The sequence below is a fragment of the Lynx canadensis genome, chromosome D2 (genome assembly GCF_007474595.2).
Source record: "Lynx canadensis isolate LIC74 chromosome D2, mLynCan4.pri.v2, whole genome shotgun sequence".
Taxonomy (NCBI): Eukaryota; Metazoa; Chordata; class Mammalia; order Carnivora; family Felidae; genus Lynx; species Lynx canadensis.
Genome location: NC_044313.2, coordinates 16,799,631 through 16,822,003, shown reverse-complemented (window position 1 = coordinate 16,822,003; position 22,373 = coordinate 16,799,631). Strand labels below are relative to the sequence as shown.

At 38.7% G+C, this 22,373-nt stretch overlaps 1 protein-coding gene across 1 annotated transcript in view; it reads left to right on the top strand.

Annotated features, from left to right (window-relative positions):
• NHLRC2 (NHL repeat containing 2) overlaps nucleotides 1-22,373 on the top strand; it is a 60,723-nt gene that overhangs the window by 30,603 nt on the left and 7,747 nt on the right. Inside the window, exons 6-10 of the mRNA XM_030334088.2 lie at nucleotides 12,300-12,399; nucleotides 15,497-15,728; nucleotides 16,526-16,648; nucleotides 17,561-17,770; nucleotides 18,790-19,009. Of these exons, the coding sequence (XP_030189948.1) occupies nucleotides 12,300-12,399; nucleotides 15,497-15,728; nucleotides 16,526-16,648; nucleotides 17,561-17,770; nucleotides 18,790-19,009 (885 nt within the window). The remainder of the gene's footprint in view (nucleotides 1-12,299; nucleotides 12,400-15,496; nucleotides 15,729-16,525; nucleotides 16,649-17,560; nucleotides 17,771-18,789; nucleotides 19,010-22,373) is intronic.

The window sequence follows — 22,373 nt, the reverse complement described above, 5'->3', positions numbered from 1 at the left end:
TCCAGTTAATACAGTTCTGAATATTCTTAAATTTGAAAGATTGTACTTTCAGAACTTCAAATGATTATTCATGAACTATGCTGTTTAACAATGCCCTTTTTTATTTACTCTTCATTGGGAAAGAAATCAAGTGATAGCTGCTTTTTTTAGAGTATTAAAATTTGTATTGAAACGTGATAGCTCCTTTTGGGCAATTAAAAAAATTACTGAATTATGTTGGTATTGAATGAATGAGATTTATATTCTTTCTAATTTTATTACCTGTATTAATTGACTAAAAAGTAATCTAGAAGCATTCATACCCTTATTTTTCATTGACCCTCAGTGATACTGAGATAGTTACCTACACATCTAAAACCAGAGTAATGAATAAAGAAAGTTAGTAGAATCCATTGAAGATGGTATTAGGAACTAAATGGTTTGTATGATCCGAATATATTTATAGAGTGAATAAGCACCAGTTTAGTTTAATGGCTTTACATTTGAGGTAATTTCCTATTATGTTAATTTGTTTATAATTCAAAGACCTTAATTTTTTCCATTGTGATTAACTTTATAAAGCTTTTGCTATTCACAGAATAGTTGAATGAACTGGTACTGCTGCACTTAATAATTACTTAGGTATTTCGTGTAAGTTACTTTTAAGAATTTTATTTTTGGAACTCTGTGCCCCAGTAATCATGAGGGTTAGGGCTCAAAGGGAGAAGGAAGGGGTTGGGAAGGGAGAGGGAAGAGTGTGTCCCAGGTGCAATCAATGAGGGGTCATATTATATGCAGAGAATTTTAAAACCGTAGTGAAACCAGCTACAGTCTTCTTTGTGTCACCACACACCCCCAATTCTAAATAATTTCAAGGTTAAAAATATTCATCCCTAACAGGACTTCTCTGTTGCTCCTGCCTCTTTGCCTTGGATACACTACTGAGCTCTTTGAACATAAATCTTAGAGATAGAAAACCGGTCGGGAAACATCTCTCTCAGTAAACTAGTCAAAGTGGGTGAGAATTGCTACTTTGGTGTGCTGTCACCTCCCTCACGGCAAAAAAAAGAAATTTTCTCCCCTTAGTGTGTAAGTCCCGGGTGATTTAAAGCTGTAGTCTGTATAGCAGTTCAGTTACTGATGTTGCTATTTTGCAACTTACAACTTGTATTTACTGTGTCTGTTAGTAATTGCCACAGTAACACTTCATAAGAAATCATCCCCAAACTCCTACAAACCTAAACCTTTATTTCTCACTCACATATAGGTTTGGGGTTCAGCCCATCAAGGCTCAGCCTGGGCTTGGTTCCAGGCTGTTTCTTGGGTGTAGATCTGCTCCATTTGTTTCTCGTCCTCCTTGGGCCAGTAGCTGTCTGAGGCATATTCTTTTGGCAAAAGGCAGAAGCACAAGAGTGTAAGCCCAGTACATACATTTTAAGCCCTTGCTCATGTCATATCTGCCTACCTACTGTTATTAAGCAAATCACATAACTGACCTCAAAGTCATGGGATGGGAATTGCATTTTGCCTACAGCGAGGCCATGGTAAGGGTATGGATGAACCAAGATGAGTAATTCAGTCTGTCACATAAATTAGAACTTACATTGCTTAAAAACAGGATATACTTTACCAGATACTATATTTAAGTAGCCAAGGAGTACTTAAATCTAGGCTAAAAGTTTTTCACACATTATGGCATGGAATCTCTGGTTGTTTATTTCCTACTGAGAATGCATCCAAACTGCTTTCTAAAGAAAATCTTGGCTCTAGAGACAAGTACCCTCTTGGCTTCCACCTGGACTGATGTGCTGAGATGTATGTCTTTATTAAGCTCAGTTCTCAGTAAAGGAAGTGAGTCCTACCTTAGCTCAACGGATCATTAAGAGCATATGGCTCTGCGTTTCACTTACAGCTTAAAATAGCTTCACTCCAGGTACTTGGCAAGAGGAGTAATCTTAAATGCACTTAAGCTTAACACCCTTCAAAATGCTAAGAGAAAATGGTTTTCAAGCATTATATGAAGGACCTGTAATCACAATGACTACTCTAGTCCAAGAGTTTTTAACCTTGGGTCATATACTCCAGGCATTCCTGGTTAGGCTTTTTGAGGTACTTAAACTTCCCAGAAACTCTATAAAATTTGGAGGAATTGGTCAGAATTTCATCAGAATTTCAAAGTTGTATGTTCCCCAGGAAACATTTTAAGAGCCACTGCTTTAAGTTAATCTAAAATCTAATCTCCTGGATTGATGCATATTGTCAGAGTATGGGGAAATTGGATCATAGGATATTTGTTCTTACAATTGTTTTTACTAAACTGTATTTTGGGATTGTGTCATTCATTAAAAAATATATTGACGCATAAACATGTCACATTCATTTATATCTATATGTGTGCATATGTGTTTCACACTGTGTATTCATCAAAACACGGCCCTATGGGACTTGTACTGTTTTTACTACAGAGATTTGCTGTAACTCAATCATTACCTTATAAATTTCTCTACTAGAGAATTTTTTTCTGATCCCTATATTATTTTTTTCCTAAGTATGAAGTTTAAGCTCCTTGATAATTTGATTATTGTAACTGATTGTATTTGCTTTGTTGTATTGATTACCAGAAAACTTAGAGACAAATTATCGAGCAAAATATAATGAAAACATGACATTCATTTTTCAATATCAGTACAGTTGCATTTTTTTTCTACCCTATTTACCTATTGCTTCAATTTCCTTATTTCAAATTTATTTATTAGTGTTTATTTCTTTGTAAGCTACCTGAATCCTTTGTGGAAATAAAAGCAGAAGTAAATGAGTAGAATCCATTACTGAAGTGATTCACTATGATAATTGATCCATATAGGAAAAAAAAATCTTTTTAATTTTTTTTAAACAGTTATTATTTTTAAAAATTTTTTAAATGTTTTTATTTATTTATTTTATTTTATTCTATTTATTTATTTTTATTTTTTTTTTTTTTTTTTTGAGACAGAGACAGACAGCATGGGCAGGGGAGGGGCAGAGAGAGAGAGGGAGACACAGAATCCAAAGCAGGCTCCAGGTTCTGAGTTGTCGGCACAGAGCCTGACGTGGGGCTCAAACCCCACAAACTGAGATCATGACCTGAGCTGAAGTCGGATGCCTAACCGACTGAGCCACCCAGGCGCCCTGTACACTTATTTATTTTTGAGAGACAGAGACAGAGCATGAGCGGGGGAGGGTCAGAGAGAGAGAAGGAGATACAGAATCTGAAGCAGGCTCCAGGCTCCGAGCTGTCAGCATAGAACCTGATGCGGGGCTCGAACTCACGAACTGTGAGATCATGACCTGAGCTGAAGTCAGGTGCTCAACCGACTCAGCCACCCAGGTGCCCCGGAAAAAAAAAAAAAAAAAAAAAAAAAAAAAAAAAAACAACTTTTAAATCTGGGAATCATAAAAGCAAAAATGCTTTCTTTTAAGAACTATAAATGGGGGCGCCTGGGTGGCTCAGTCGGTTAAGCATCCGACTTCAGCTCAGGTCATGATCTTACAGTCTGTGAGTTCAAGCCCCGCATCAGGCTCTGTGCTGACAGCTCAGAGCCTGGAGCTTGCTTCAGATTCTGTGTCTCCCTCTCTCTCTCTGCCCCTCCCCTACTCATGCTCTGTCTCTCTCTGTCTCAAAAATAAATAAAAAAAAAAAAAACTTAAAAAAAAAAAAAGAACTATAAATGTACATTTTTAGCCAATCTTTTGATGTAGGACTACAGCCTTTTCTTTACGTAGCCCCTGATAGTCTTGAACCACTCTAAATATATTGTTTTGGTTTCTTTAAAGTATGATGAGAATTTTGAAACCCCTGCAAGGAACTCTGAGGGCTGAAATTTTTTTAACCTATTCTTTTCAGTAGTCTTTCTACACTTAGTTCAACAACAGTTTGGCTTAGCTACTTTCATTAAGTCTTCCCAAAGTATTCAACTTTGTTTTCATAAAAATAACTTTCCATTTGCATTCATATTTAATTGGATCATATATAAATTATGTAATTGTACAACTGGTTTAAACAGATGTGTAATTAAATGCAACTTGAAAGGGACTGACTGAGAAAAATTGTTCTTGTAAACACATAAATTTTTTTAGTATTTTAAAAGGATATATCTGAAATTCTACCATAGTTAGGAATTTGAAAGAGGATGGAATTATCAGAAGGGAAACATGAAATGTAGATCAGGTGTTGTAATATCTTCATATATCAGGCTGCTCCGTAGTGCAAAAATGGACCACAGCACAGCTATGCCTAGCAGCATGGGCAAGTATCTGGCATCTACTGAGTAAAAAAATCAAATTACAGAAAAGACCCACATTAGATTTCTTTTATAGAAAGTTGAATAGGAAGCAAGACTATACAACTGACCTTTGAACAGTGCAGGGGGTAGGGGCACTGACCCCCTTGCAGTAAAAAAAAATCTGCATGTAACTCTGCCTCCCCAAAACCTTAACTACTAATAGCATACTCTTGATCAGAAGCCTTACCGACAACATAAAGTTGATTAACGCGTATTTTGTATATTACATGTGTAATATACTGTGTTATTTTTTTAATGTTTATTTAGTTTTGAGAGAGCATGAGTAGGGGAGGGGCAGAGAGTGAGGAAGACAGAGAATCCAAGCAGGCTCCACAGAACCGGATCTGGGGCTCTAAATAAACCATGAGATAAAGACCTGAGCCGAAATCGAGAGTCAGGCTGAACCACCCAGGAGTCCCCTATATACTGTATTCTTATAATAAAGTAAGCTAGAGAAAAGAAAATGTCAAGAAAATCATAAGAGAAAATACAATTACAGTACTATACTGTATTGATAAAAAATCTGCGTGCAGGTATACTCATGTACTTCAGACCTGTTTTCAAGGGTCATCTGTACAATCGAGATCCATCCAGACATGGAAAAAGTAAAAAGTAAAAGAAGAGAATGAAAAACACAAAATTTTAGACTAGTGGTTCTTTGTGGGAGGAGGAGGGGATATGATTATAGAAGGATGCATGAGGTTTTCAAATAATATTCTTTTTCTTGAACTTGGTGGTATGCTCATGGATTTTTAGATATTAAACTTTGTATATAACATGTATCCATTTGAATGTATAAGCTGTATCCGTGTGAATGTATACTTAATTAAAAATTGAACTTAAAAAAAAACAAAATAGATTAGGTTAAGAGAATGTAAAATACTGAGGACAATACACAATTGAATATATGTCTGACCAAGAGACCCAGTTAATAATACTTCAAGAGATTAGGGAGGTACTTGAAATACCTCTGATCGTTTTAAATATACATGTAATGTGTATATGTACGTACATATGTATTTTAAATAGTGACTGAATATTTAGCCTAATCATGCCATTACAGTAATAAAAACATAAAAATAACATAAAATTATTTTTACAGAAGAGATTGTTTCATCTTTGTTCATTTTTTATCACTCTAAATATAGTCAGAGTTTCATAATGCACTAAAAATAATAACTACAACAAATTCATATTTTTTCAGAATCTGTGCCATGTTTCTAAGAGATTTTTTTTTTTTTTTTAATCATAAAGGTCAAAACCCCTGCTGCTCTCTAAGTACTTTGGACTTTACCTGATTTAGAATAATTTATGGAAAGGACAGTGTGCCCGAATCCCATTAACCTTCCTTGGCCCTTTAATCAGCATTTTCCCTAGATATAATTTAGCTGTTCTTAATGATTGAAATCCAACTGTTTAGTATGCTAGTCTAAAAATCTACAGTGTTGGTACTTATGTGCGTAGATAATATGCTTCCCTGACTTCCATTAATATGCTATTAAATACTGTAAAAAACATCCTCTAAGATAATCAGTTGAGAGATTTTTTTTTTTTTGAGGAGTAAATTTTATACAGTGGGACTAATGTGTTTTTATTTTGGTAAAATAAAAACAGTTGTTTTCTATTTAAAATTTGAGAGAAGAGTGTTTATTATCACATTGACTTTATATTTATAAGATTTTTTTTAAGTCAGGTTAATGAGATACAATTTATAAAAGTGACATTCACCCTTATTAGGTTTAAGCTCTGTGATTTTTGACAAACATACAGTCTTTAACCATTACTACAATCAAGACAGAGAATATTTCCATCATCCCAGAAAATTCGTGTGACCCTTTGCTCAGTATCCTTCCCACTACTGTACCACCTACTCCAGCCACCAACAGTGTTCTATTTCTTGTTCCTTCGTCTATTTAGCATAAAGCTTTTGACACTCATCCCTGTTGTTGCTTGTATCAGCAGTTCGTTCTTTTTTATTTTTAAGTAGTATTCCATTGTATGGCCATACCACAAACTGTTTATTCGCTAGTTGATGGACACTTCGGATGGCTCTCGTTTATGGCAATTATGATTAAAGCCTCTGTAAACATTTGTGTACAGGTTTTTATGTGGACATTTGTACTTAGTTCTCTTGGGCAGATGCTTAGTAATTGAAATTGCTAGGTCATATGGAAGTGTATGTGTCATTTTATAAGAAACTGCCAAACTGTTCTCAAAACTCTTTCTTAGAATCCCAAGTGTCCTTCTGGAATAATACTGCTTTAGTCTGGAGAACTTCTGTAACATTTCTAGAGACACATGTCTGCTGACATTGATTTCTCTTGGCTATTTTTTTAAGGGGGGGATGTTGGGAGTGAGATATCAGAAAAACTATTTAGCTTTTATTTTTGAAAGATATTTTTTACTCCATGTATAAGTCTGGACTGAGTTTTTTTAGGTACCTTGAAGATGCATTCCATTGTCTTATAACTTACATAGTTTTAAACAAGAGGTCTAATTATTTTCCTAGTTCTTTTACATATAAAGTGCCCCCCCCCCTTTGGCTGCCTTCAAGATTTCCTTTGATTTTTAGCAGTTTGATAAGTGTAGGAGTTATCCTTAGAATTCTTGAGTCTGTGGTTTTGTGTCCTTCACTATTGGTGGAAAAATTCTCACCTATCATCTCTTCATGTATGTTTTCTGCTCTTTTCTCTTCTTTCTGGGATTTCAGCTACTTATATGTGAGACTCTGATGTTCTACCCAACAGTTCTTACGTATCATGTTTTTTATTTCACCTTTTTTTCTGTGGTGTTTCAATTCAGATCATTTATATTGGTTTATCTTTAGGGTCATTGTTTCCTCAGCTGTGTCTAATCAACTGATGAGCCTATTGAAGGAGTTTTTATTATTGGGATTCTTTTGTGTATAGCATCTCCATTTTACTATTTCCTATAGATTCCATCTATCTGCTTAAATTCTTCACCTATTTAGGTATGTTGGCCACCTTTTTCTCTAGATTCGTTAACATAGAAAGTATAGCTCTCTCAAAGTCCATATCCTACAGTTCCAGATTTCAGGTCATCCCTGAGTCTGTTCTGTTGATTGTTTTGTCTCTTAAAAGTGGAGTTTTGGTTTGGGAGGGGGATGTTGTTTTGTTCTGGCCTTGCTTTTATGTGTGTCTTCTCATTTATTTTATTTTATTTTATTTTATTTTATATTCCAGTCATCTTGAATAGAACTATAGAGGCTGAGGAGATCAGTAGTATTTATGCCATTATAACGGGAGGTTCAGTCAATTTAGTCAGAACCTAGGCCGGGCCTTGGTTTTACAATTGCTGTGGTTACTCTCCGTTGATCATAGCTTTCGAATTCCTGTAGCAGGGGGCTGCTGCGGCCTTATTAGTGAGGGGAGCCTGCGTGCCGGAGGGTTTTTCTCAGTGTTAGCACACTGTCCGCTTTTGGTCATCCTGCACAGCTGAGCCACAGGGTTGTTTCCCTGTCTTGCAGTAGCTCCACAAGAGATAGGCCGCTGCTGTTTGTTATTGGTCAGCCTCAGTCCTGGGGAGGCCCTGTATGCCTGGGCCTCCGTGAAAGGAGGTGGGAAGCTTGTTGGCTGTTCCTGTTCCTTCTCTCTGGGGCAGCTAAATTCTGAGTGGTTTTGAGAAGTTTTCTGCTTCTCCCCCAGCCGTGGGAAACCTATATTGGTGTCGGTATGGGGTCTTTGGCCAAAGATGCCTCCCCCAGAGGTGGAGAGGTTTTTTCTTCTGCCCTTCCTCCAGCTGTAATTGGTTTTTTCCTGTACCATGGGACGCTGGGCTTGGTTGCTTTCTCCTAGTGGTGTGAAGTTTTGCTTCATAGGAGGTTGAGAGATTGTGTAGAAAAACCTATTTACGCTAATGGGCAATTTCACAGATGAAATTATTTAGAGGGTTCTAATCATTGGCTTCTATTTTTGATCCTAGTTGCTTAAAATAACATTGAATTTTTAAAAGCTAGATGGCAGGTAATTTTCTTTTCATTTTCATATTTCATTTGCTGATTTTATTCCTGTCTTATATAATTATTTCACTAATTCTTACAGTTACAAGAGGTTTTGCCTTTTAAAATTCTCCCAAAACCTTTTCAGCTCTTGGCATTGTCTTTTTTATTTTTTTTACTTATTTTTTTTAGTGACTGTTGGAAGTCAGTAATACTAAATGAACTCTTAATTTAAAATTGAAATGTTCATGATCACCATATTCTTGTTAGAGGGAACAAAGCCAATACCTATACTTGGTGATACAACTACGTGCTTTAGATTTCAAAATCCAGGGTGGATAGTATAAATTATTAATGATTCTTGTTGGCTCAATAGACTTTATAAATGCCCGACTACCTTTTTCTCCCTTCTCTTCCCTTTCATTCTTTCTGATTTTATCTGCAAGAACAAACTCTTCAGCCCTCAGTGAAATGATCAGGCCAGGGTAAAAACTTCCTGAGAGGCAGTGTAGTATGGACTGAAGCCAGACCGCTTGGGTTCTAATTAGTTTACATCTTAGTAGTTATGTGACTTTGGACAAGGTACCTGGCCTCTTTATGCCTCAATTTCCTCATCTAAATTAAAGATACTAATAGTTATCTTTTTATATACTAATAGTATTTATATACTAATATACTTATATACTAATATATTTATATACTAATAGTATTTATATACTAATAGTATATAGGTCAAAAGTTTATTGCACGAATTACTAGGAGCGTTAATATGTGATGCATTTCTAACAGTGCTTGGCACATAGAAAGTGGTACCTAACAAATACTGTAGAAGGATTTGTTATAATATGGGGTTTCATCCTAAAAGTCACAAAGAGCTGCTGGTAAGCTGAAACAAACCAAACATGGAAAGGCAAGGGATTAGAAAAAATACTGGTAAGGGATTATTCAGCCATAGGTTATCTCATAGGCTACAGGAAAGGAAGGACAGAAAGAGTGAATGTAGACACACATCCTGGCATAGAGAGCCATGTTTACATTTGATCTGATCTCTCTCCTGATCACACAGAAAATGTTCTTGGGTCCTTGAAGCCAGGGCTAAGTTCATGGGGCAGAGGCAGAAAGGAGGGAGAAAACTTGGCCGCAAGAGCCCAGGCTCACTTCTGTAGTTCCTCTGTTCTGGTTAGAACACTAATAATCTGGAGTCAGACTTACTAATAGGTTATTATTCCAGGTTTAGCTGTGTGAATTTAACAATTATTTAACCCTTTTCAATTTCAGTTCTTTATAAAATGGAGAACAACTTACTAAAGTTGTTAAATTAAAGGAAATACTCCCTGAAACATGCTTACTTAGCTCAGTCCCTCAGTCATAGAAGTGTTCTGGATGGTCATCATTTTTACCACCTCCCTCCCCCCAGCTGTCCTCATCAGTTGTTATGGGGAATTCCAGGACACTGAAATCCTGACCTGACACAGCCTTTGCTTCTATACTTTTCTTGTTCTCATGCTTCAAAGGAAATAAGTACACAGAGAGCAAAACCAAACAGATTGTTCACACTTTAATACTGTAAGTTTGGCCTTCATACAGTAAGACTCTGGTTGAACTAGGCCGGTCAATTTGGAGAACCGATTAGGTCTTTGACTCAGCTATGTACCAACGCAGCTCTCTCTTGGCAGAGGGTAGAGGCTTTAACAGCATGCCATCTTCTACTGATTACAGTTTTGTTTCTAATCTTTATGCTTTGTGCTTCTCTTTTCTTACTGCACAAATTAGGACCTTCATATGATGCTAAATAAAAGTGTTGATAGCAGATATCCTTGTCTCATTTCTGTTCTCAGGGGGAATGTCTTAGTCACCTCGGGCTGCCATAACAAAATACCACAGATGGGGTGGCTTAAACAACAGAAATTTATTTTCTCACAGCTCTGGAGGCTAGAAGTCCAAGGTCAAGGTGCCAGCATGATTGGTTTCTGGTGAGAGCTGTCTTCTGGCTTATAGATGGTTGCCTTTGCACTTTGTCCTGACATGGCAGGAGCAAAATAAAATAATTATGAAAAGCTTTTGATCTACTTTTAAAGTGATTAAGCAGAGACAGAGTCCCCAGAATAAATGGGTGCCCTTGTCACTTTTAATATAATTTATGTTCATAAAAATATTTGACTATGAAAAATTAAAATACTTTCCTTTAGATTTCATAGGATAGTAATTAAGAACACAGAAAAAGAGGCAACATGTGATCTAGATTTTTCCGTTGGTCCACCTGGTGTCAGATGCAGTTCATTTACCAGCACTGTGATCCTGGCAAGTTACCTAACCTCTCTAAGCCTCCGTTTCTTCATCTGTAAAAAGAGCCTAATAACACTACGTGTCTCTTGGGGCATTTCAGAAAATGTAAGCGATAATCTCTATAAAGTGCTTGGCACATAGCAACCACAATTTTTTGAGAACCATCATTATTATTTTTGTTGTTGTTAAATTGAAAGACACTTGAAAGTAATATAAGTTAAGGAAGAAAAGTTTGGACACAAACTACTTGAAGTTAAAGAAGATAGAAAAAAACAAAACAGCCTTACCAAGATATTTCTTTTAGCATAAGGTAGATCTGACCAAATTGTTGTAGTTAAAAATTCTCAATTATATGTAAAAGTTGCCTCAGAATACAGTTTGAATATATATATATTTTTTAGAGTAGGCTCCACACCCAACAACATGGGGCTCAAACTCACGACTGTGATAAGGAGTCACATGCTCTACCAACTGACCAGCCAAGCACACCCTAAATTGAAATAAATATGGTAAGGGGGCGCCTGGGTGGCTCAGTCGGTTAAGCTTCTGACTTCGGCTCAGGTCATGAATCTCGCGGTTCTCGAATCCGAGCCCCACATCGGGCTCTGTGCTGACAGCTCAGAGCCTGGAGCCCGCTTTGGATGCTGTGGTCTCCCTCTCTGTCTGCCCTCCCTTGCTCACACTCTGTCTCTCTCAAAACTAAACATTAAAAAAATTAAAATAAAATAAAAAATGTTAACAAAAGAATTTGAGAAATAGAGCCTTGTCGTGTTGTAGTTAATTGTAACATCATCTAAGAAAGTGGAAAAGTATTTCTGATATTTAGTAAACAAGGTTATATTCGAATATGTTATATACCCTTAGCTTTTTTACAGGTGAACTATGTTTTTTGGAAAACTCTCATAGCCAACTAAACAGTGGATTTTTTTTTAATTTTTTTTTTTTTAACGTTTATTTATTTTTTTGAGACAGAGACAGAGCATGAACAGGGGAGGGCAGAGAGAGAGGGAGACACAGATCCGAACAGGCTCCAGGCTCCGAGCTGTCAGCACAGAGCCCGACGTGGGGCTTGAACTCACGGACCGTGAGATCATGACCTGAGCCGAAGTCGGACGCCTAACCGACCAAGCCACCCAGGCGCCCCTAAACAGTGGATTTTTAAATAGCAGCTGTGATGTGTATCTAAGTCTAGCTAATCCAGTGGTGGAAATATTTAAGTAGGCTCGATGGCCAACTGGGGCTTGAACTCATGACCCCGAGACGAAGAGTCGCATGCTCCACCGATTGAGCCAGCCAGCCAGGTGCCCCAAAGGAAATACCTATTTTTTTTACAGTGTTAAAAGATGGGGTCTTTTCATGATAATTGTACAAAAACCCTGTTATTAAAGCATATAATTTCGTGGTTAATGCTCAGTATTTGACTGGCAGAGTTTCTCTGGAGAGTATGTCAACTTGTTTTAGCAGATAAAATAAGAACTTAAATATTTACAAACATTGTGTCCAGAGAGGCAGAGGGACAGACCGCTATTAAGAACGCTTTGGATTTCTATGAATTTACAGGTAAATTTATAAATAGTAAGTAACATTTCACAAGGAAAACGGAAAAATTTCAGAAACAACTTAAAACGCTGCAAATATTTTTTCTTCAGATGATTTGTAAACATAACTGCTGTCATCTTTTAAACTTCTAAAACACGTGGAGTGTTTGTATTAACGAGGTATGTATATGATAATTACTGTTTATTTTTGTAAAGGTTCAGAGGTCCAAAGAGATGACATTCTCTGGATAGCCATGGCAGGGACTCATCAGATATGGGCACTGCTCCTGGACAGCGGCAGACTACCAAAGAAAAAGTAAGTGACGGTTTCTGTCTCGTGTGAACTACACGAGTTCACAGAATTCCCTCTCCCCGAGTCTCCACGCTCACAGCTCCGCTGTGTGCTAGTCACTAGCGTGTGCTGGGCTGGAGCTCCGTAACTGCCTCTCCGATCGTCGGGAGCGTAAGACAAGGTTTGTTTCTGGCTGACTCAGTAGGTTCATTGGGGAGGCGTTCCTCTGCCACCAGGCGATGAAGCGGCCACCGTCTGGAGCTTTGCCAGTCATCCTGGCAGAGAGAGAGGGGTGAGTCGCTCAGTGGCTCTTAAAGCTTCTACTTGGGAGAGACGTACGTCACTCTATCTCACGAACCCAGTCTTGTGACTGCCATTGCTAACTTCTGGGAACCTGGGAAGAGCAGCCCTGTGGAGCATCTAGAGACAGAACTGGAGCTGTGGGCACATCTCTAACATGCAGTCCAGACATCCCCGCTCATTAACACAAACACTGGAGGACTGGGTGACAGAGCGGTTAATGGCTCGTAGTCATGCCTCAGGTTGAATCCCGACTCTGCCACTTATCTCTCTGAGCTTAGGAGAGCCCACTTAACCTTCTATCCTTCCGTTTCCTTATTTATATCTACTTCCTTGGCTTGTTTTGAGGATTAATAATATATATGAAGAGCTCAGCCTAGTGCCTGGTTTATATACAGAAATGTAGGAGTTTTGCTGCCACTGTTGGGGATATAAAGATGAAAAACTAGTGTCTCTGCACACTTTTTTTATATCCTTTCTGTAGAGCCTTGTTTCTTCTCCCTAACACTCCAGGTAGAACTACGCATATTCTTTGCTATGACCTCACTGCACCCCCTGTGTAGTTACATTACTGTGCTGATAAGTTCCTTCTCTCTCCCCCTCCCCCTCCCCGTTCCTGGTTGTACTTGTTTACATAACTGTTTCCTTCTACTACACTGTCCCTTAAGGCACCCTTTCTCATTCATTTCTATGTCCCCTGTGCATAGCATAGTATGTGGTATATAATAGGAGTTCGGTAAGGGTTTATAGAATAAATGAATGAATGGAAGTCCTAGACCACAAAGACCGTTTAATCACCATAGAAAGTAAGTGCTAATCATCTCAGATATACTTATCAGTAGGAAGGAGTAGTTCTATAGATGATCGAACATACCAGATGCTCCAAATCGTGTGTGTGTGCGCATGTGTTGCTGTGTGTGCTGTTTGGCGACATTTAGTCATTCATCTTACGTACTTATTAAACATGCTGGATGCTAGGCCTGTGCTAATCTGAAGGGATAAAATATATTCACTGTATTAAGAATAAAGCTTTTTAAATGTTGCTCTCTTCAGTGGACTAACAGAGGAAGAATGAGATCACCAAACAGAAAATAGCTGGGAAATGCCAGTGCTGTGTGTAAAAGGGATCACTGCAGCAGTCCTTTAAAGTGAATAAGAACACCCGATAGCAGTAAGATAGGAGCTATCCAGAAAGGCTTCCGGGAAGAAGCTGCTAAACTGAAACCTGACAGGGGAGTAGGAGTTAGGGAAAGGGGAGGTTTTCTAGGCAGGAAATGGCACCAGTGATGTGAGTAAATGCCGAATTGTGAAGTGCCTTGTGTGTCCTTTTAAGACATGTGAATGTTGTTCTGCATGCCTATATGGAAAGTTCTAAGCTGGGAAGTGACCTGATTAGATCTGTGATTTTGAAAGAACATTGGCAGCATCTGGAGTGGGACACAACTAGGGACAGAGATAGCAGCGATGGGGCTGTGATGATCTCTGGGCATGAGATGATAGTGGCCCAAACTGTGAGGTGACCAGAAACATTAATATGAGGCATCATTATAAACAGGAGAAAGAAGTAGCAAAACTGGCCAGAATATACTGTTGTAAGTGATGGCTGTTTTCGACCTAGATGGTCAAGAGTGAACTAAATTTCCAAATAAGTAGAGTTGTCACTGTCGTTCGTAATAGGAAAATGTCCAGTCAGATCACATGGACCCGTATCATAATTTTAAGGATGCTTTATCTTTATTACTGATCTTCAGTGGGCAAGACTCCTAACATTTTAGAAGGTACTTTTTCTCCCCCACTCTTTTTTATTTAATTAAGGAAACTCCTATTTGAAATTAAGACTCATATTAATTACCTCTTAATTTGGTGTAGTAGTTATCCCATGTATTTCTATGACTCTGTTTTTTTGGAAGTTTCTTGAATAAGTGCCCATATTTTATATATTCTATAACCCTTTGCCTGTACCCCTGTTCTCTAACTTAGCATGGGTGACATATCAACTACTAAGTGATTGGTGGTCATTTTGGACTTGTGCCTGCTGCACCGTATCTGGAGATGATGGGCACATAGTCTCATTATTTTGCATCCTGAGCGAGCATCTTCCCTTCCTTCAACACACCACGTCTTCCTTACTGTTCCTCCAGCATAAACTTAGAAGCCAAAGTGTAAAACTTTCTCCATGTTACAAAAAGAATCCTTGCAGAGTGCTTTAAATAGAAATTTCTTATTGTATGTTAAGAAATGCGTTGTACATTTGATTAAAGCAGCATTATCGTCCCGTAGGAAGTGAAGGTGGGATCCAGCTATACCTCTCTCTGGCCATTTTGTAGGGAAAAAAAAAACCCAAAATTATCTAGTCAATGATATGATCCTTATTCTTGTCAGGGACTTCCTATCTAGCCATTCAGAATAGTTTCAATTTTGTGTGTGTCCTTACACAGTAAGTTAATGATTTAGGAAAACTACAGTGAAAGGGGCACCTGGGTGGCTTAGTCGGTTGAGTATCTGACTCGGTTTCTGCTCAGGTCATGATCGCATGGTTTGGGAGTTTGAGCCCACATCGATTTCTGCTCAAGCCTGCTTGAGTCCTCGGTCTCCCCCTCTCTCTGCCCTTCGCCCTCTTGTGTGCTCGCTTTCTCTCTTTCTCTCTCTGAAAAAGAAAAACTACAGTGAAAGCAAAGCTGACTTGCACTCTTTAGGCCAAGATCATAGTTTGCTTTTAATAATGCTTACACCACTGATTTCATTGTTCACATTCATTTGCTAACTAAATTGGATACAACGTAACCATGTTGATTCCACCTATGAACTTGTCTTTTTTTAGTGAGCTACAAAAAGGAACCTGCCTTCGGTTCGCCGGAAGTGGAAATGAAGAGAACCGAAATAATGCGTATCCTCACAAGGCCGGCTTCGCCCAGCCTTCAGGTCTTTCTCTGGCCTCTGAAGAGCCCTGGCGCTGCCTGTTTGTAGCAGACAGCGAGAGCAGCACCGTGAGAGCTGTGTCACTGAGGGACGGGGCAGTGAGGCACCTTGTAGGAGGAGAACGAGACCCCATGGTAATGCCCGAAAGTCACTGTTGCATGCTGCGCCCAGACCCTGCCAGGCTTGCGGTTCTTGAATTGCCAAGAGTGAATAAATTTTAGGAGACAGAGTTCGTGGCCTCACCGTAAGTTAAAGTGGAAGTGAGGCCAAAGGAAATGCGACTATAAAGGAACACAAGTAGCAAAACCATCCAAGAGAAGGTGGATGTTGTCTCTGCTTGGTTACACACATGTCAAGGCTTCAGAAGGAAAAGAAGGATAAAATATTGATTACATAAAGAAGAGGAGAATGTAGATTAGGTATTAGGCAGTAGGGTGGAAAGAGCATCAGATTAGTAGACTTGACCTGTTCCTGGCTAGAGGTGTGATTACTGTGGATAAAACTATCAAGCACCACAAATTAAGAGGTTCAGAATTCTGTCATTTTGTTTTTCTTGTCTAAATCAAACACCCAGGCCTATTTATGTGAAATTAGACCCATTTCCGGGACACCTGGGTGGCTCAGTCAGTTAAGCATCCTACTTCAGCTCAGGTCATGATTTCACGACTCGTGAGTTCCAGCCCCGCGTCGGGCTCTGTGCTGACAGCTCAGAGCCTGCAGCCTGCTTTGGATTCTGTGTCTCCCTGTCTCTGCCCCTCCTCATTCATGTTCTGTCTCTTTATCTCTCAAAAATAAGTAAACATTAAAAAAAAAATCAGACCCATTTCCTCTTTAACTTAACTAGCATATATAGTCATCTTTTTACTTTATACCGTATACTGTAGCCCTGTAAAATTTTAATATGTGCTGTTTCTTTCTTTAAAAAAAAAAGAATTTATTTGCTTATGGTGATGTTGATGGAGTAGGAATCGATGCCAAGCTTCAGCACCCACTTGGAGTAACCTGGGACAAGAAAAGGAATTTACTTTACGTGGCAGATTCTTATAATCACAAGGTGAGTCCTTACTGAATTGTAGAATACCCTGCTTTGCATCTGTGGCATTTAAAATGCTGAAAGCTCTGTGAGCCTCCTCCAACTGCCACTTTAAAATAGAGAGGAGTAACAGTCTTTGACAACTATGTATAAGCCTTTGCTGTTCTTTTCTTGGTCCTTTCTTTGCAGAGAGCATATGATGACACTATGAGCTGGGGAAGGGACTAAACACGTTCCCAATGACTACAGCAAAAAATTGTGAATTGCAATCCATCAAAGCTGCTTAGTAACACAGTAAAGAAGGCAGGTGACAGAGAAATTAATATGTCAACTAACAAAGGAACGTTTCTGAGCTGTTGCATAGTTGCAGTGCCTGTTAGCAAATAATTCCATTTTCAGCATTTCCATTTTTGTCTCTATTGCACAGATTATTCAACTGTTTCCATTTTTATTGCATTTTTCTTTTCTATAAAAACTAGTGGAAAATAAATGTTACTACCTTGTGATGATACCATAAATTAACATAATTGAGGCACAATTGGGAATCATTAGGTTTAACATAAGCAGCCAATTCTCAGCCAGGGTTAGATGCTCATGAGAAAGAAGAAAGTCAGTTCAACTGTGCCCCATTGTCAGGAAAAGAATTTTACTTTATTTTTTTAATTCCAGAAATATTTCATCAAAGATTGCTGCTGGAAGATAAGATGTAACTGGGAGTTTTACGTAGTTTTTAGCTCTCAGAATGGAGTATCTCCCCTGAGACTATAATTTGAATGTTTGGCTTTTCAAGAAAATACAGAAATGCCTATTCTTTTCCTGACATTTAGCAAGGATGCTAATGGCAATCGAATTCTCTGGTTTGCTTGATACTACGCTTTCCTACGAACATGAGATTGGCCTTCAGACGTGTACCTCTTTGTTCTTTGTTTTTAGATTAAAGTTGTGGATCCCAAAACAAAAAACTGCACAACATTAGCAGGAACCGGAGACGCAAGTAACGTTATCACTTCCAGCTTTACCGAGTCAACTTTTAATGAACCAGGAGGCTTGTGTATTGGAGAGAATGGCCAGTTATTATATGTAGCAGACACCAATAATCATCAAATTAAAGTGATGGATTTAGAAACAAAAACGATTTCTGTGGTAAGCAATCTGAAAGTAGAAGTTGAAGAGTATCATTTCAAGAATCCTACTAAAGTCCTCACAGCACAGACAGAGACACTTGTGGTTAAACCATCTCCAGTGTTGGAGGTAAAACAGAGTAGCGAGCGAATGCCTAGTTCAAGAATGCCCTATTCTTGTTAAAATAAAACTTCCATTTGTGCCGAGAGTGTTTAAGATACTGGAAATTGGAGAGAATTTGAACTTTCAGAAGAGGAAAAAAGAGGATTCCGATCTGTGTTTAAATGTCTAAAAACAAAATGTATAGAGATACATCATACCACACATATCATGTGGGGTGGGTTGTCAAGGTTTTTTTTTTTTTTTTTTTTTTAACGATTCTTAAATTAATGTGTAGTTGTTTCCTGTGGTGAGTCATTACCAAATAACCTCCCAAAGGAAACTCTAGCAGCCACATTTCTCAACACATTGAAAATAAGATTGATTAGAACTCATTTAAGTTTCTTCCAGTTTTTTAAAGATAAGGATAAAGTCTCCAAAATTTTTCAAGCTGCCTCCTGATATATCACATTTGCCTGAAAAAAAAAGCAAGAGTTTTTTTTTTCTAAAATTCTAGGATTTTAGATTCCTAAGATTTAAAGTGAAAATACAGACTGCCATCATAACATAAGTGTCATTTCTCCTGACATAGATCATCTTATAGTTGGCAGTGAAAATTGGAATTGGAATTATACCCCCTACATTTAAATTGATAACGTATTACTTTAATTTCCTACCATCTGTAAACATATCAGACAATGAACTTAGTTCTGTTTCATTCGTTAGTATTGGTAACTTTTTTGCCAGGATGAAATACGTTTCTCCTCGGCCTATAAAATAATCATAAGGATGTCTAAGTAAGCACATTTCTAATTCAGATTAGAATGGCAATTAAGTTCATTGATACAGAACCTCATTTTTCTACTGAAGTCCAAAATTAAGCCCCTTACAATTACTATAAAGCAGTTGTGCTTTAATTAACAGATTTCCTTATTTCCTAGCTCCCAGTCTTCAGACCTGAAAACGCTGTTGTAGATGGCCCATTCCTAGGAGAAAAACAGAAGACATTACCCAGACTACCTAAATCTGCTCCAAACATTCGACTTCCCCCAGTGGCTGCATCTCCAGGACAGACTCTGCAGTTCAAGCTAAGATTAGACCTCCCATCGGGAACAAAGTTAACCGAAGGAGTACCCAGTTGTTGGTTTCTAACAGCTGAAGGTATGAGAGTAATCTTGGAAATATTCCACTATGAAATCATGTTTACCATTCTACCTTCCAGTAATACGGTGATATAAATCTCAGAATCGATTCTAAAGAATTGAAATTGATTTCCCCCCTGGTGGAGTATGATATTTTTAAAAACATACTTTTTTAACTGAAGTAACTTGACTCGGGCTTTTTCCAGTTCCATTCTTTGTTTCACTATTATCTGTTACTTTTCCAGATAGCATCTATTAGGTGCTTTAGAGCTTTTCAGTTGCTGTTCATTTTATTTCAAAAGATTCATTAGGACTTGATTTACCAGTTACTAAGCCTGAAGCTACATTTTCCTCTTCAGAGATGCCAGAGGTAGAACTTGAGCCCAAGTACTTGCTTGCTATAAGAAAATGGATGCCAGAATCGTATCTTCAACGTATGCCATTCAAGTAGAAGACTAAAACATTGTTGGAGGATATGTAACTGAATACAAATGAATTACTGTGATCAGCATCCAGGCGGAGCCTTTGTCCTTACTCACTAATTTGTAGTTGTTCAAGAGCACTTCCTGCTCACGTCTATTCTCAGAGTATCCCCAGGGACTGTAAATTGTGTAAAGATTTGAATGTGTATTTGAATCGCTGTGTGCTCCTCATTAATTTTTAAGAAGGAATCAGCCTGCTGCTTGCCTTACAGCAGTGCTTTCCAGCCCCACTAACCGTGGACAACAACTTGAAAGTAAAACATTAGTGGTCCAGAACGAAGTGCTGACTTCTGGTCTCTACTGACCTTCCTCTGCCCTGCTCTCCCACGCTCTTTCGCATGTTCTCAGTCTCCCATTTCCTCCCGCCTCCTCCCTCATGCCCTCTCGCACACTTCTTGTGTGCCTGACCCAGACCCAGGCTCTCTGCCTCCTTACCTTGCTGCTTTCCCAGGGCAGCAACCGCCCGCTGGGCATCTGAATCCAGCGAGCACAGATCTCCGTGGGCCAGCCGGGAGGAGCTGCTGGGTCAGAGTTGAGGAAGCTGGCCCTGGGGTGACTGACTGCGCCTTGGGAGACCAACCACCCCGCCCCCCGCAAGGAGAGGGCTGAGCTCTGCAGGCAAGGAGGAAGATGTCCGGAGTCAGCTTTGTGGGCAGGAGGCACTCAGACTCTGGCCATCTTCGGCTGTCCGTGGATCCAGAGCAGGTCCTCCACCGTGGGCTTCGCTGTCGTGCCTGCGTCTGTTGGTCTGAAAGCACTGCGTCAATTGGAGATCACTGTTAATTTCATCTCTGTGTGTAATGAGAGAGCAGTGGATTGAGTTTTAAAATATGTCATTGACAAATTAACATTTTCAAGTCTCCGTGGTCAAACACAGATTAATAATAAGCCACTGGAATGTAAAATACAGGTAGTATTAAAGTGAAGTAGTCTATGGGGCGCCTGGGTGGCGCAGTCGGTTAAGCGTCCGACTTCAGCCAGGTCACGATCTCGCGGTCCGTGAGTTCGAGCCCCGCGTCGGGCTCCGGGCTGATGGCTCGGAGCCTGGAGCCTGCTTCCGATTCTGTGTCTCCCTCTCTCTCTGCCCCTCCCCCGTTCATGCTCTGTCTCTCTCTGTCCCAAAAATAAATAAACGTTGAAAAAAAAAATTTAAAAAAAAAAAAATAAAGTGAAGTAGTCTATAGGGAAAATTCCTGTTTTATCACTTGTCCAAAATAGTGGCTCTGTTTTTATTGTACAGGGGCAAATAAGCTTTCAGACAAGAGTCCTGATAATTTAAGGTTTTTGAAAATTATTTATAGAGTATATTAATACACCTATGAATAAAGGAAGGTTTTTCTTCTTGGCCGGTTATTTAGAGACTTAAAATGCCCATTTTTCACTATGGTCTATATAAAGTTGTCAGCATATGTGAAGGTTTTAAGTCCCCCCCCCCCAAAAAAAAAGTCCGTATAAAAGCACCATTAGCATATTATAACTTTATAATTCCCACATGTAATGTATCTGAAAAATAATAAAGAAACCTTGTGTTTTATTTCTAGAATTGGATATTAAAATAGCACAGTTTGTTTTGATTTAAAATATAAGAAGTTCCCCACAAATCTGCCATCTAGCAAAGCCAAACCTTAAATAAAACATATTCCCCAATCCAGAAGTAAACAAAGAAGGCTGAAGCGTTTTAAAGAGAATTTTTAAATAACGATTTAAAAATTCTTCACCTAACTCTTTAGATTTTCACCTTTCACCTTCTCCTTCCTCTTACTTGACCTGTTTTTCTCAAATATGATTTTTCTTTTTTTTTTTTTTTTTATTTATTTTTGGGACAGAGAGAGACAGAGCATGAACAGGGGAGGGGCAGAGAGAGAGGGAGACACAGAATCGGAAACAGGCTCCAGGCTCTGAGCCATCAGCCCAGAGCCCGACGCGGGGCTCTAACTCACGGACCGCGAGATCGTGACCTGGCTGAAGTCGGACGCTTAACCGACTGCGCCACCCAGGCGCCCCTATGATTTTTCAATCAACAGAGAACTAGAGGCAATACACTAGAAGGGAGACTGAGCAGCCTGATATAGGCAGATGCCCAGAGTCCATTGGCTCATCTTGAAGTGAAAAGAAAGAAAGAAAGAAAGAAAGAAAGAAAGAAAGAAAGAAAGAAAGAAAGAAAGAAAAGCTAAAAAGTAGACATAGAATTTCATCACCACTCAGCAGGTGGTCTGGCTTTTGTACAAATGGCCCAAGTCATTGAGAAGTCATGAGGTTGTGTTCAGTGTCTTCTGTGTGACTCGGCAGGAAAGCATGTCCTGTGTTTTCCAAATGCTGGCTCTTGGTGCTGAGCCCTCTGAGCTGAACGTCCACGTGCGCTTCCTCAGTAGGAACATATGTTCCTTCTGAGAGGAGGTGCTCATGAATGAAGAGATCTTAACAATTCTGATACTAGAAGCTTAAAGGTTGTTAGTGGCTTATTAGACTTGTGTTATAATCTATGTAGTGAAGCCTAACAAGAGTTATGTGTGAAAATGAGCTCAATAGAATCTCTTAGTATTCACATTGTTGAGCCCATCTGAATAACACACGCAGTATTTGTTTCTAAAAATTACTTGGTTTTTACCTTTGGATATTTAATAATTCATCATTACTTAAAGGACTTGAGCATCACCACAGAGTTATACACACATTTGTGTGCCCTCATTTATTTTGTAGTTTTCATGACGTTCCCGAACACTCTTATCTGGTAAAAATGACCTGTTTAGTTAATTTCTAGAACTTAATAGGTTTCATTTTTAATTTCAAGGATTAAGGCTCTATAGTCATATTTTCATTATTGGGTCTGATTTCAGCAGAAATTTGTAAATTACAGTGTTCAAAGGAAGAATTTTAACAATTTGATATCAAGATCATTAG